General features: G+C 49.8%; 6 protein-coding genes across 6 annotated transcripts; 2 read left to right on the top strand and 4 right to left on the bottom strand.

The window, feature by feature from the left end:
- Positions 1-162: 162 nt before the first annotated feature.
- On the bottom strand, positions 163-1,557 carry DACRYDRAFT_22731 (nucleotide-binding domain-containing protein). Its single transcript, XM_040772934.1, has 5 exons — positions 1,308-1,557; positions 1,019-1,255; positions 670-969; positions 336-618; positions 163-282 (listed from the first exon to the last, which is right to left on the bottom strand). Exons 1-5 carry the CDS (start codon positions 1,416-1,418, stop codon positions 200-202), a joined length of 1,014 nt encoding a protein of 337 aa, XP_040627759.1. The 5' UTR covers positions 1,419-1,557; the 3' UTR covers positions 163-199.
- A 470-nt stretch (positions 1,558-2,027) lies between these two features.
- DACRYDRAFT_22730 (uncharacterized protein) lies at positions 2,028-3,027 on the top strand. Its single transcript, XM_040772933.1, has 4 exons — positions 2,028-2,069; positions 2,210-2,570; positions 2,624-2,768; positions 2,821-3,027. Exons 2-4 carry the CDS (start codon positions 2,215-2,217, stop codon positions 2,902-2,904), a joined length of 585 nt encoding a protein of 194 aa, XP_040627758.1. The 5' UTR covers positions 2,028-2,069; positions 2,210-2,214; the 3' UTR covers positions 2,905-3,027.
- Positions 3,001-3,886, bottom strand: DACRYDRAFT_22729 (MSF1-domain-containing protein). The gene is made up of 3 exons (XM_040772932.1): positions 3,728-3,886; positions 3,506-3,677; positions 3,001-3,454 (listed from the first exon to the last, which is right to left on the bottom strand). The coding sequence occupies exons 1-3, from the start codon at positions 3,760-3,762 to the stop codon at positions 3,110-3,112; spliced, it is 552 nt and encodes a 183-aa protein (XP_040627757.1). The 5' UTR covers positions 3,763-3,886; the 3' UTR covers positions 3,001-3,109.
- A 645-nt stretch (positions 3,887-4,531) lies between these two features.
- On the bottom strand, positions 4,532-6,435 carry DACRYDRAFT_53735 (MFS general substrate transporter; the record flags this gene model as incomplete). The annotated part of the gene is made up of 12 exons (XM_040775197.1): positions 4,532-4,656; positions 4,705-4,875; positions 4,922-5,072; positions 5,126-5,166; positions 5,226-5,380; positions 5,434-5,503; positions 5,550-5,604; positions 5,652-5,682; positions 5,739-5,825; positions 5,878-6,127; positions 6,184-6,215; positions 6,263-6,435. 12 exons carry the CDS (start codon positions 6,433-6,435, stop codon positions 4,532-4,534), a joined length of 1,341 nt encoding a protein of 446 aa, XP_040627756.1.
- A 425-nt stretch (positions 6,436-6,860) lies between these two features.
- Positions 6,861-8,726, bottom strand: DACRYDRAFT_80284 (MFS Git1p-related glycerophosphoinositol permease; the record flags this gene model as incomplete). Its single annotated transcript, XM_040776436.1, has 8 exons — positions 6,861-7,180; positions 7,228-7,418; positions 7,475-7,546; positions 7,606-7,762; positions 7,817-8,007; positions 8,056-8,155; positions 8,204-8,475; positions 8,524-8,726. 8 exons carry the CDS (start codon positions 8,724-8,726, stop codon positions 6,861-6,863), a joined length of 1,506 nt encoding a protein of 501 aa, XP_040627755.1.
- Positions 8,727-9,692: 966 nt separating this feature from the next.
- Positions 9,693-12,552, top strand: DACRYDRAFT_67590 (cytochrome-450 hydroxylase; the record flags this gene model as incomplete). Its single annotated transcript, XM_040775850.1, has 16 exons — positions 9,693-9,859; positions 9,908-10,004; positions 10,037-10,154; positions 10,201-10,238; positions 10,286-10,363; positions 10,414-10,516; positions 10,568-10,713; positions 10,769-10,910; positions 10,962-11,415; positions 11,464-11,551; positions 11,604-11,635; positions 11,688-11,762; positions 11,810-12,120; positions 12,169-12,262; positions 12,312-12,383; positions 12,434-12,552. 13 exons carry the CDS (start codon positions 9,696-9,698, stop codon positions 11,904-11,906), a joined length of 1,632 nt encoding a protein of 543 aa, XP_040627754.1. The 3' UTR covers positions 11,907-12,120; positions 12,169-12,262; positions 12,312-12,383; positions 12,434-12,552.
- Between the last annotated feature and the right edge of the window lie 681 nt (positions 12,553-13,233).

Raw genomic sequence — 13,233 nt, 5'->3', positions numbered from 1 at the left:
AATACTCATACCGCATTAGTGGTACCGTTGCCACGTTCTCAAATACAACGCTGTTATAATGGCGCATATCGCCGATCCATCTTGACCCACCCCAAATCCGACGGAATCATCAATCTGAAATTCAGAATACAACATTGGAACTGAAGCTCTACACGAATCTTTCGACCTTTCTTAATTCTACCGGAACAATCCATAATAATCAGTAGGAGTCCTCCCCCCGAAGCAGTCGTACCACCTCCTTGCCGGCACCCATTGAAGCCTGATATCCTCCGCCATTGTAGCCTGCCTCGCCCAATAGTCAGTTACTGCTTGTGTTCTCGATTGATCACACAAACCATAGGAATGAACAATCGGAAGCTTGCCTCCCTCTTGCCTCTCAAGCCTGTACCCGCCCTTCCTCGTGCTCCTGACGCCCACGATGTCCATCACGAATTCCATCTGATCTACAGGTCCTAATTCCGGGCAGATCTTGTGCGCCCGCTGCTTAAACATTTCGCGCGAGGCCGGGTTAGGCTCTGGAGAGGTGTTGAACGGCTCGTTGATTCCGCCAAGGATCAGCAGGCCGCTCAGCGGGCGCGGAATGAGGTAGGTATACTCCGCCCCGCTGCGGATAATCAGCTAAACATGCTTGTAAGTGTAAGATCAACACGAGGTTGGCGTGCGGATCACCTTCTTGAAGCTGGTCCGGATAGCACACGTCTGCCCACGCTCGGGGAAAACCGCATCGTCCTTCACATCCTTGAGGTAGCGTGAGCCGATACCCGAGCAGTTGATGATCGCTTTCGCGTCTGGGATATGATCCAGCGCAGCACGTAAAGAATCGACCTCCACACGCATGATCTTAACACCTTTGGACTGGACCTGTTTAACCAGCCAAGGAAGGTACCGAGGCGGCTCCAGGGTCATGCTCGTATACGACACAGCGAAGGCGTACTGCGCTGGGTACTCGCTCGGTGAGAGTATGCGAAACTGTTGGAGCGGGCGTAAGTAGTTTCTTCATATAAAGGAATGCTCCTACGTCAGGTGCTTCCTTGCTGTACCATATAAGGCTCGGATCCGGCTTCTTGTCAAAGTACGTCTCCTGCGTAATTCGACAAATGCCACATTCCTCCGGCGCATACCTAGACGAAATGTCCCAGAACGTTTGGAACGTCTCTTGGGAGACGCGTCTCGCGCGAAAGGAGCCCCCCGCAGCGAAGCCTAGGCTAGCCCCAGCCCAGTCTGAGGTGTACATGATGTTGTTCTCCCCCGGGAACTACAGAAACAAACCTGAGGTGAGGCACGAGTGGTTACGAGAGATGGCTCACCTCCTTTGCCAGAATTGTCACCAGGTAACCGGCATCTGCCAGTTGGTATGCAGCAGAAAGCCCAGCAACACCGCAGCCGATAACAACAACAGGGGTTTGGTGGAGCTGCATCCTGTCTATCTTAAAGCGTAGTGTAAGATGCCGGATGATGGACAAGTCTAAGACACAGCAGTCCGTGAGTTCACAATCCTGGCGCGCCCATCTCACGCTCTTATATCATAGCAGGTAGAGACCGCGAAGCCAAGCATCCAATAGATGGGAACTCCATGTTGCGGTAAGGACCGGCAACGTTAACGTATATGTACGGGTTCGTCCTCACTTCGGTGCTGTTCCCGGAAATATACAGGCTTTCATACGGCCATTTTGGCGGAATTGGTTACGAGAAATAGGAGTGAGCAGACGAGGCAATGCAACGAGAGTATGCGAGCGTGTCCCCTTAATGGACAATGAAAACAACCTTTTTCGTGGTTCCGGTTGATGAATACCCTTATCGAACCGGGCGATTTATTGTTGCCCATGCTTCGCGACGTGCCCAAGCGGTCGGGTTCGGGAGGAAGGACGACGGTTGAGGGTTCACCAATTGGTCAACGCGCGCCAAATCTGATCCCGTTTTGAGTGGCTGATAGCTGTACAGTTTTTAGTTAAGGGCAGGCCACGTCAGGGTGGAGGCTGCGAAGGCGTTAGACGGACGCAAAGGAGAAGGAGGACCGTTCACAGCAAGTCATCCTCGACGTCGACCAACACACTCCGACCACTCGACAGGTGAGCATCTACAAAATTTCAACTTATTTCAATCCATACATCAAATCTACCTTCTCTCTTCTTCCCCCTCCTTTACCCCCATCCTTTTTCCCGGCTATTTCCCATTCAATTTGACATCTTATTGACAACTTCACCGCCAGCCGACATGGTCAACCTCCGCTCCCAAAAGCGCCTCGCCGCCTCCGTTGCCGGCGTTGGTAAGCGCAAGATCTGGCTCGACCCCGCAGAGCAATCCGAAATTGGAAACGCCAACTCCCGCTCTCACATTAAGAAGCTCATCAAGGATGGTCGCGTCATCATCAAGCCAACCGTCATCCACTCCCGCGCTCGCACCCAGGACCTGCTCGCTGCCAAGAGGAAAGGCAGGCACACCGGTCCTGGTAAGAGGAAGGGTACCGCTGAGGCCCGTATGCCCACCAAGGTGCTCTGGATGAGGAGGCAACGTGTTCTCCGGCGGTTACTGAGGAAGTACCGGGAGGCAGGAAAGATCGACAAGCATCTGTGCGCAAAATATCTCACCCCAACCATCGAATAAATTCTGATGGCTCTTTCAGTTACCACCAGCTCTACCAGAAGTCCAAGGGTAACGTTTTCAAGAATAAGCGAGTACTCATGGAGTACATCCACCGTGCCAAGGCTGAGAAGAGCCGTACCAAGCTGCTCAACGACCAGGCCGAGGCTCGCCGTGTCAAGAACAAGGTGAGCGGCCGGACTCCTATGCAATTTGCAATTTTATTGACCAAACATTCAGGCGGCTCGCGAGCGTCGTGTGGCGAGGATTGCGGAGAAGCGTGCGGAGATGTTCTCTGTTGAGGAGACACCGGCCGCCCAGTAGGCAGTTATTATGCGTCATGCCGTTTGTTTGTGCAGTTCACATGCGGGGCGAACCTGTGTATGCAATACACGCCATGGAATCATGCATACTCTATGAGGAACGTGATATATTGGTGCGTGAGGCGTCATTACAAGGGGGGTGTATTTTGGAAGTGTACAGAAGTCGTAAAACCCGAACGAAGAAAGCACCAAACTGAGAGAATGTGTCATGACGATATATCCTGCATGTTGTCCTCTCCAAAGAGCGTACGCAGGACGCCTTCGAATCCCTCTTTCCCACGAATGGCGTTCTGTTTGAATCGGTCGAGACTCATCTGCTCGATCTTCTGCCCCACAGTCTTCCACAGCTTCGTTCGAGCCTGAATCTCGGCCGTCTGGTGAAAGTGCGTGCGTGTATGAGGGAAGGATGTAGAGGGGACGTAGGTGATCTTCTCTACCACCGTCATGTATTCGCATAGCGAGAGGTTGGTTGAGTGGATCCATGTCTTTTTTGTTCTAGGGTCTACGAAAGAAACTTCCCGCACGTATGCGTCTTCTGTGCCACCAAGAAACTGTGGAACGGTCAGGATAACTCTCTGGGTCCATGATTATGTCTGACGCACCCTTATTGCCCATCCTGGTGCCGCCTGCTTACAACCAACCAGGCGCTCCGTTCGTATTACGCCAGTCTCCGGATGCACGCTTCGGTCAATGACGTCGACAGAGACAACATGGGCGCATTGAGGATTGGGGTATTTTTGCCACATGCCCACCTGGACTCTCGACCATGGGTGGCTCCCAGATTCGTCAGTGCACAGCAAAACTGCAACCAAGAGGTGGCTTACTCGTAGTGAAAGGCGGTCGAAAAATATTGCACCATTCTTTCGATCTGGTTACGAGTCGATGAATGTTGTGCTTTTAATGGGCCAGTGGCAGGGGGGGGGGAGGTCGGCTTCTAGAGGGGCCGATGAGGGCGAAAGATGAAAAGAGGAGAGAGAGGTGCGTGGATGAGCGCTCCGCGGCGATGAAGGACTTTGAAGCTGGAGCTTGAAGAGAAAAGGGATCGGCTGACGGTCGGATCAGCAAATGAGAGGCCTCCCGTTTGTTCCCGATAACAAGCTCCACACTTCTGACAAAACACAACACGTTCAGCGAACAGCGCCGGAAAAACAACGACGAACATACAAGTTACTATCACCGTTGTAACTCAACTTGCAGCTGTTCACTCTTGAAGGAAGGGAAGCAGGGTGTCGATCAGCCTCCCTCCCTAAAAGCATTACGTTTGGGTCACACGAGTAACAAATGGAGGCTTTTCCCACGGAACACCGGAAGCGTCGACGTCCCTGAATGTAACCCGGGCCGATGACCATTGATAATATCGTCGGTCCATCGGCATCCGTTATCAACATAGTAACTGATTCTTGGGTGACAAATGTTCGTCACTCTGTCAACTTCCATCTCAAACGTTCGCTGATACGATTCCTGCCGAACTGCACATTACACCTCCACTGCTTTCACATCTTCTTCTGCCATCACCTCGTCCGATTCCTCGACCGAGGGCGGCGGCCACTTCTTCAGCACAAAATGTACTAATACGATGATGATTGCTGGACAGCACTGAGAATCCAGCATTGGGGCGAACAATTGCACTAACCGCCAGAAAAGCAGAATGCCGCATTGGCGGCATGTCCTTGCCAGTATTGTGGTCCGTCCGAACTGGGGTAAAGCTGGCTGCCATAAACTGAGCTAAGGTTCGAAAGTGTGTTCACGAAGCCTGCTCGCGGTTAATCTCCGTCGCAGGAATAGAGTGTCACGTGCATACCGATCGCAAATGCACGCTTCTCCGGTGGGAAACGCATTGTGTCGCTGAGCCAGGACAGAATAATCGGTATAGGGGCCCAAACACCAGCACCGCAGAGGAACAAGGCGAAGTACTTGACAGCGTCGTTGGTAACTTTCGTCAATAGAATGAATCCAATCCCCGCGATTGTTACTGGCGCTGGATCAGCCCCTGGGCTTAACATGGCACATTTTCTCACTTGGAACGGCAGAATGCCACGCCCTTTGCTGGTTCCAATCGCAGACGGTTCCATTAGTCATTACTACAATGCCTGCCCAGACGTAAGGGGGAGATGACATAGCCTGTGCAATCGCCGAAGTATAACCAAGATCTGCCACCAAAGTTGGGATCTTCGCAGAAGTACATATCAGGATAGCACACTTCAAAAAGGAAGAAAACTCACAAAATACGTAAACGTCCCAGCACATGTGGCAGTCATGCAAGCTATTCAATATCTCACTCAATGTCTCACTCTTTCTGTGCTGGTCTCTGGTGACACGTACGCAAAATGAAGAGGTATGTTCTCCAATCTCTCAACGCTAATTTGAGACCTCGGAGGGAAATTTGCCTCTTCTTTCCCCTTTCATGCCCGTCTCGAGCTAGGCGCAAGTCGGCAATCTGTCGCTCCTCAGTTGAAAGCCACCGAGTTGATAGGGGACTATGGGACACAATTAGGTGTGCACATCGTCCGGGTAGTAAGCATACACCTACAAATCAGGCAAAATGACGATTGCCAACAATGCAACGGCAATGGTTGCAACCCCTTCAATCAAGAATAACCCTGGCATATGTCAGATAGAATAGAAACGTGGGTCGGAAGTGCTGACAGCGCCATGCCGTTATTCCCCGCGCATCAACCAAATTGTTGGTAATGCCGTAAGCCTAGAAATCGGGATCAGCTTGCATTCCAATGCAATCTTTAAACTGACGAAGAGGCCCCCGAACGCGCCACTGACGATGCTGATTGAGAGTATCACTGAATGCTAAGCAATGCTCAATCTTGATAATCCGCTTACGATCCAGTGTACAAAAGACAGACGCGCTTGGCCAATTCCTTTCGCGTGTACCAGGAAGAAAGCAAGAAAATCGCCCCTGGGAAAACCCTATGTAAGGTGAGTCTGTGCTTGAAGCGCTCCGCTCGCTTATTGGTCTCACCCAGCTTCGACCACCCCGAGGAAGAAACGAACGACAAGAAGCCCTTGGTACGACTGAACCGCGGCTGTGCATGCTGAGATTGTAGCCCAACAGATCATGATTATAGGCAGATAGATCGAAGGTTTTGTGTAGGCAAGGATCAAGTTCGATGGTCCTTGAAGAATGAGATATCCAAAGAAGAAGATTGACAACGCCCAGTTATAGCGAGAACCATCCAGTTGAAGATCGTCCGCCATGCCCGCGATACGTGCTTGGACGAGAATCAGTTAACGACGAGGCATGGCTGCATCATGCACATGCACTTACCGTTTCCGATGTTAGTGCGATCCAGATAGTTGCTGGGAAAGTAAGCAGATGTTTGAGGTAGACCGACTCAGGGACGAACAATATGTATATCAGAAAGAGCATGGGTAGTAGATGTGCGTCAATCTTCCTGACAAGCCGTCTCTCTCTTTTAGAAGTCCATGCTAGGTCCACCAAGTGAGCTTTGTCTTTCTGACTGTGTTCCAACTGAACGGCGGCGTCACGCTTCTGCCCATCGTCCTTGCTTGCCACCATTTTGGAGCTGTTAGATGCGAGTCCCATGGTGGGAAGTAAGCAGGATTCCATCTCATAAATACCACGCTTGGTCTAGCGGGTGCGTCGGACCGACCGGTCGCTAAAAGGTGATTCATCTCAATTGCGGATGAAGAGTTGCCCCGAAGAAGCCCAGAAGCATCGCGTTACCCCGCATGGAATGGCCATCTTTCGAACTAAACGAATAGCATTTAAACGATGGGTCGATCATCTGCGTCCTCTTGAGCCTCGGTCTGTTGTATAGCATATGCATGAGAATGGTTTCAGCAGAGAACCAGGGTCACTACTGGTGATGGTCGTAGCAGATGTGAGTTGATCCCGCCGGCGCTCGCGCATATTCTCCAGATAACGGAGTCGTGCATTCGTAGCAGGCATACATATATCGTAAATCAACTTTCTACGCTAGGCTAAACCGTCACTGGAACAGCCTTCGTCGTCGTGCCTCCAATGAGGTGCTCTCCATCATCTTCGCCAATTTCACCCTCCCAACCGTTCGCTGCCAGGAACTCCGCAAATTCAATATCCTCCCTCGCGAGATCATCGCCCGTCAACTTGGGCACAAAAGTGTAAGTGACGATAATGCCGGTAACACCGCAGATAGCAGCAATAATAAAGATCCACTTTTTGCCGAGGTTGTTCTGAATTGGGGTGAAGGCCTGGGTGCCAACAGCCGCACCGGTCTTGCCAAGGGCCGCGGAAATGCCGTAACAGGTCCCACGGACAGCGGCTATCCAACAGTGAGAAAATTCTCAGCCAAGGCATGAATTAGCTTACTTGCATAGCTCTCAGAAGAAATCAAACCCAGCATATCACCAGGGCCCAGGTTGCCAAAGCTGTTCATCAAGCCGTAGAACACAATGAAGAGCGGAACAATTTGGGTTATCCGGTCGTAGGCACATCCAATAATAAGTCCGAACACAAGATAGCCAGAGAAGCCCAGCATCATGGTATTCCGCCTTCCGATCCTAGCATTAGTTGTAAGTCAGATCATCTGAGCGACGGAACACGCAGCAAGCCTTACCGGTCACAGAGGAAGGCACCCACAAATACACCAGGAAGCGCGATAGTACCTAGGAGCAACTGCCATTCTGCCCTTAGTTCAGGGAAAAAAAGACATGAGCATGATTCAATATACCTAAAAGACGTGCGTACGTGCTCTTGATGTCCTTATTAGGTACCACGCTAGAGATGATAGTGCCCGAGAAGATACCGTTGGGGAAAGTGACGAAATCGTACAGGAACCAAGCACCGCAGGTGCCGATCAGGCGCCTCCAATACTTTTTGAAAACCAGACCGTACGGAACACGCTCTGATGTCGGTCATAAGTGGGACCAAGGAGGCGTATAAGCAGGAAACGACCTACTCTTGATGGCGCCTGCACGATACAGCCGACTGTTGATCATCTTCAGTCGGAAGATGAGCACAGTGAGAGGAAGAAGAATGCCGATTCCAAAGCACACACGCCACACGGTACCAAGATGATTTTCCCCGGCCGCGCTCAAAACGATGAGGAACACAGAGACGGCAAGGGGACCACCAAATGACAAGACGAAGCTAAGAACTTGTCAGACATGGAGAAATGTGCTCTGATGGTCAACGTACTTAGTGACCATAATGAACACAGGGCCACGGTGTTTCAATACCCGCTCATTCGCCGCCTCACTGGCGCTCACAGAGCCAGCAGGATACTCACCACCAACGCCTGACGGCCGTCAGACTATTGGTATGCGAATGGACAAGACATACGTACCGACACCAGTGATACCACGAGCGAACGTAAGACACCAAAAGAGACCATCGACACTCCCGTTTGCCCCGTTAGCTGCAGTTCCGATGAGGGATCCAAGAGCGATAAACAGCGTGGTCGTCACGATGGCGGTTTTGCGGCCAATCCGGTCTGTCATGATACCAAAGAATATCTGGCCAAGAATTTCTCCCACGAGCAAGGCATTGGAGACGCGAGTTGACACAACCGATGTATAACTCGTTGGGTAGATCAAACCCAGGATGACATTGGTCATTCTGGAGAGGCTCTGTTATTGCTCATGTGGGTCACATAAGTATGCGTACGTCATGAGGGAGTTCTGGTAACCATCGCTAATAAGTCCGGCACCAGCCGCAATGATTGTGAACAGACTGCTTGTTCTGTCACGAGGCGACTTCGCTTGAGAGTCCTCCTGAAAAGTGGGAGCCGCCACGTCGCCGGGCAGGCCGCCCTTCTCGTCATCGAGCTTGTCGTCGAAGGCACGGTCGAGATCTTTTTCGCCGTTCATGGTATGGAGACGGGAAGATAGAGGAGTTTCCAAACGTCAACGATGCTCCAAGCGTGGGCATACGACCTTTTATCTCATTGATGGGCATGTCCGAAATCGAAGGAAGATCAGGTACAGTGCCTCTGAGAAGACTTGGGAGGCTCATTGACATGCCAGCGCACGTGTGCACCAGTCAGCATATGGTGGATCAACAGCCAGATGCTGTACATGTGATGCAAGGATGACTTCTGCGGAGCAACTCCATGATCCATCAATGGATCAACAATATTGTTGCAGCATATGGTTGTGTTTCTGACTGTTGGCGACCCTATCCCGTGTGTCCCTGGGGCGACGTGAATATTTACATCGGACCCTTTTTGTACATTAGGTGTTTAAGTAGTGCGAACGCACCCACCGTTCACATCGGCCCTTCAACAGGCCTTCCATTCGATGTTTTAGGACACACGCCATAACCCTCATTCAGTCCTATATACTGCACCCGCGCTGCCGCATCGAACGTGTTCTTAACAACTTCGTGCGAAATATTGTTCTGTGCGCATCCGGGAGGCTGAACTACCGGCTTTGTTTATCGGTTATGTGCCGGTTCGGCATTCAGATCCGCCAAGCCCAAGGCCATGTATTTATTTTAGGAACACTGACAATATTGATGTGACCACCCAAATTTATCTCACCAGATCGGCGCTCATTTGATATTGGCGACAGCCTTGGTAGCGCACGTTCGTCAATACCCTGTCTTTTCTCTTCTGATGCACACTAGAAGCAAAAGATTGGTTTGAGGCTCCTCCTATAAGTCAAGGATGGGACGCAAAATCGAGGTTCTTTGCATAGCCACTTATGAGGAAAAGCTCGATCATGTGATCGTCTGAGCATGTTCGAACAAAGACGACTATCATGAACACCTGCCTTTGTCCTTCAACTCCGTGGGCACTTATACTGCGATCTTTCATATTGCCTCTATAACCTCTGTCAATGATTGCTCTTGTTTTCTCCGTACTTATTAGTCTATGTCTCTTCTACCTGGGATGGTGCCTATGGACCATAGTCATCTACCACTGGCTGTTTTCGCCAATCCAACAGCTACCTGGCCCGGTGCTTCAGAGGTTCTTTAGCACTAATCTGCAGTTCGTCATGGAGTAAGATGCTCTAAGTAACGACGAATCCTCTACTAATGCGTTCACAAGACCCGAAATGTCACCGCATTACCACGACAAATGGGAATCGGTGTATGGCAAGACATTCTGCATTCACGGGTTCGGCAAGGCAATTATTTTGCCTGAGGTCCCCTCCTTTCTTGTTCATGGATTTCTTAGCTCGATCCACGAATCTTGACTCTCGATCCGAAGGCAATGACCCATGTTCTCAATGAACCCATCACGTACCCTAAACCGTGGCAATCCCGCAGGCTCATCAGCGAATTGATCGGCAATGGCAAGCCGGCCCACCAATGCAAGGCCCGTCCACTGATTTAGTCAAGGTCTCTTTTCCGCGGAAGGGGCCTCCCACCGTCGACAGGTCTGTAATTGCCTACAAAGATAGCACCGTTCGTTGAGTTGAGACAGCGCAAGGTTCTGAATCCCGCCTTCTCCAATCACAATCTTCAAAGTTTCGGACCGCTGTTCACCAGTCAAGTGTTTAAAGTATGTTGCCATCATACTCTTATCCTTCTGACACTGACCTGAGTCCATAGCTTCGCGATGCATGGAAGGCTCTTCTTGGCAAGGAACGCGAGGTTTCTATAGACGTGGCTCACTGGTTTTCAAGGGCGACTTTCGATGTGATTGGCATCGCAGGTTAGTTGTACCCTCAATGTCTTTCTCATGAAGTGTTTCATTGGAAAGAAGGTTTTGATTATCACTTCAACGCATTGGAAGCAGAAAGCAATCCTGTGTACCTGGCGTACAGGGAGATGTTCCAAGTGGGCGTGGACGATGGCTTTACTGCACGGTCAATTTTAGAAGTCTATCTCCCTATCCTCAAGAAGATCTGGGCAAGTATTGAATTATCACACGACCAAGAGCGCTATCAGTTGACATTCTCAAAAGCCAGATAAAAGGACAAACACCATCCGTCGGAGTCATGACATTATATACGGTGTGGGTCGCCAATTGCTGGAACGACGGAAGAAAGAGCTCGAAGAGGACCGCCGGACAAGTTTGCATACGAAGGATCTGCTGGGTCTCATGAGTGCGTTGACCCTCAGTACCCATCTTCTTCTGACCATTCTTCAACACACAGTTTTTTCCAACCTCTCACCCGATATCACGGAAGATCAAAGAATATCTGATCAAGATATGCTTGATGAGATCAACTCGTTCTTCTTCGCTGGTAGCGACTCTACGTCCCTTGCGTTGTCCTGGACGCTATATCTTCTTGCGACAACTCCAGAAGCGCAAACCAGATTGAGAAAAGAAGTTCTCTCCCTTGACGCCGATGCCTCGTTTAAGGCTATTGATGCATTGACTTTCCTCGACAAATGTTGCAGAGAAGAATTACGTCTCATTCCTCCTGTTCACAGTTCGCTGCGAGTCGCGGATCGTGACGACATTCTACCCCTTTCAACGTCAATTCAACTCCGAAACGGCGAGGTCGTTGATCAAGTTCACGTGCCAAAAGGAACCTGTATCCACATACCCATCGAGGGTTTCAACCTGTTGTCAAGTGTCTGGGGACCAGATGCACACCGCTTCAAGTGAGCTTCACAGTCAGCGTTTGTTTAGCATAAGCTCACGAAACGTAGCCCAGACAGGTGGGATAATTTGCCCTCTGCTGTAAAGGATCAGCCTGGGCTCTATTCTAATCTAATGACGTTCTCCGGCGGTCCCCGGGTGATTTGTTTGTGCTCTGTTCCAAGTCGAAACTGACACGCCGTTCTACTAGGGTTGCATTGGGATGCGATTTTCTATCATGGAGTAAGCTATTTGAAAGCTTTCGCTTCTCACACATCTAAATTGGACATATCAGAATGAAGATTTTCCTTTTTCAACTCGTCCGGTCCTTCGAATTCGTCGCAAAGGAGAAAGTGGTGAAGCGAAATGTGTAAGCTTCACATGGTCCAGCGACGTGAGACTGAGGGTTCTGTTCAGCGTACTGACACGTCCATTCGTGCTTGGAAAACGTAGATCGCAGCTTCCCATAATTATACGCATGGTGGACAGTCGCGACGAGGGTACCACATTATGAGGCTGATGTTAATACCCATTTATGAATGCGATATATTGAACATGTCAAGCACGAATCAGGGCACAAACGCTCTTCATTCCCGATCACCCAGCCCCTTTTGCCGCTCCTCTTCCCATCGCCTTCGCACAACTTTCGCCTCCTGCGTAAACCGAGAATATGGAACGGTGATTCGTCTCCGAGAGGCGTGCATAGTGTCGTCGTCATTACGGATGACCTGCAAAGAAATCAGGAGATATTGGCTAGGGATTTAGACCACACCTACAGATCCGATGGCCAGGAAGAACGAGAAGGTCGCCGCACTGGAGAGCATGTATTGTGAAAGCGTGGGGAGGAATCCTCGCGGTCCTGCGCCACCTCTGCCAACAGTCAGCTTTGGAGCGACCTGTACCTTATCCAGGAGCGCACCTTAGGATTGAATAGCTTCCAAAGATAAACCCAATTGTCAGACCCACGCCAGCGCCCATCATTGCTCCCATCCTACACAATTATATGAGTTCTTGTCAAATGCATGCGCGTCTAAGGCCCACTTGACTGAAGCAGACAAGAGTCAGAGCGGCTTCTGGTTCCAGAGAAAGCGCACTCACGCTTTTCCCAGACTGTAGGTCCAGCAACCGGTCGATTCATGTTGCTGATCGGATATGATACTGAAGCAGAAGAAAATTTGGCGAGTTGAAATAGCGCCCAGTGTGGGTTACAACACTGAGGAATCCCTGGCGGCATTTAGACTCCGCTCAAACAATGGGCTCGGCTACTGAGCGCATATGCCATACCAGCGGGGATCGAGTCAAGGGACAGGGTTCCACCCTAACCCTTCTATTCACCCAACCTAACCGTAGCAGTTGGGGTTTATAGTAGTATGGATACCTCTTACATAATTACTATGACTACAAATATAATCTTATAGGTTGTAGGGTTAGGGTTAGGGTTAGGGCTAGGGCTAGGGTTAGGGTTAGGGTTAGGGTTAGGGTTAGGGTTAGGGTTAGGGTTAGGGTTAGGGTTAGGGTTAGGGTTAGGGTTAGGGTTAGGGTTAGGGTTAGGGTTAGGGTTTTTTCTGAATTATTATCATGATTATCTATTCCAAGCTGAGTATTATTATTGTTAGCACTGTTATTAATATTAGAACTACTACTCTCATTCTCACTATTATTATTGTTATTAGAAAATTATTATTATAGACATTTTTATTGTCATCATTAAATTCAGAATTATTATTATTAATATTATAACTATTATTATTATTATTAGAGGTATTATTATTAATTTCATTATTACTTTCATTATCAGAACTACTGCTATTGTTATTATCATTTTCATTATTATCTCATAA

This window comes from Dacryopinax primogenitus, assembly GCF_000292625.1.
Source record: "Dacryopinax primogenitus strain DJM-731 SS1 chromosome Unknown DACRYscaffold_11, whole genome shotgun sequence".
NCBI classification, from domain to species: Eukaryota; Fungi; Basidiomycota; class Dacrymycetes; order Dacrymycetales; family Dacrymycetaceae; genus Dacryopinax; species Dacryopinax primogenitus.
This window is presented reverse-complemented; position numbering and strand designations above follow the sequence as displayed.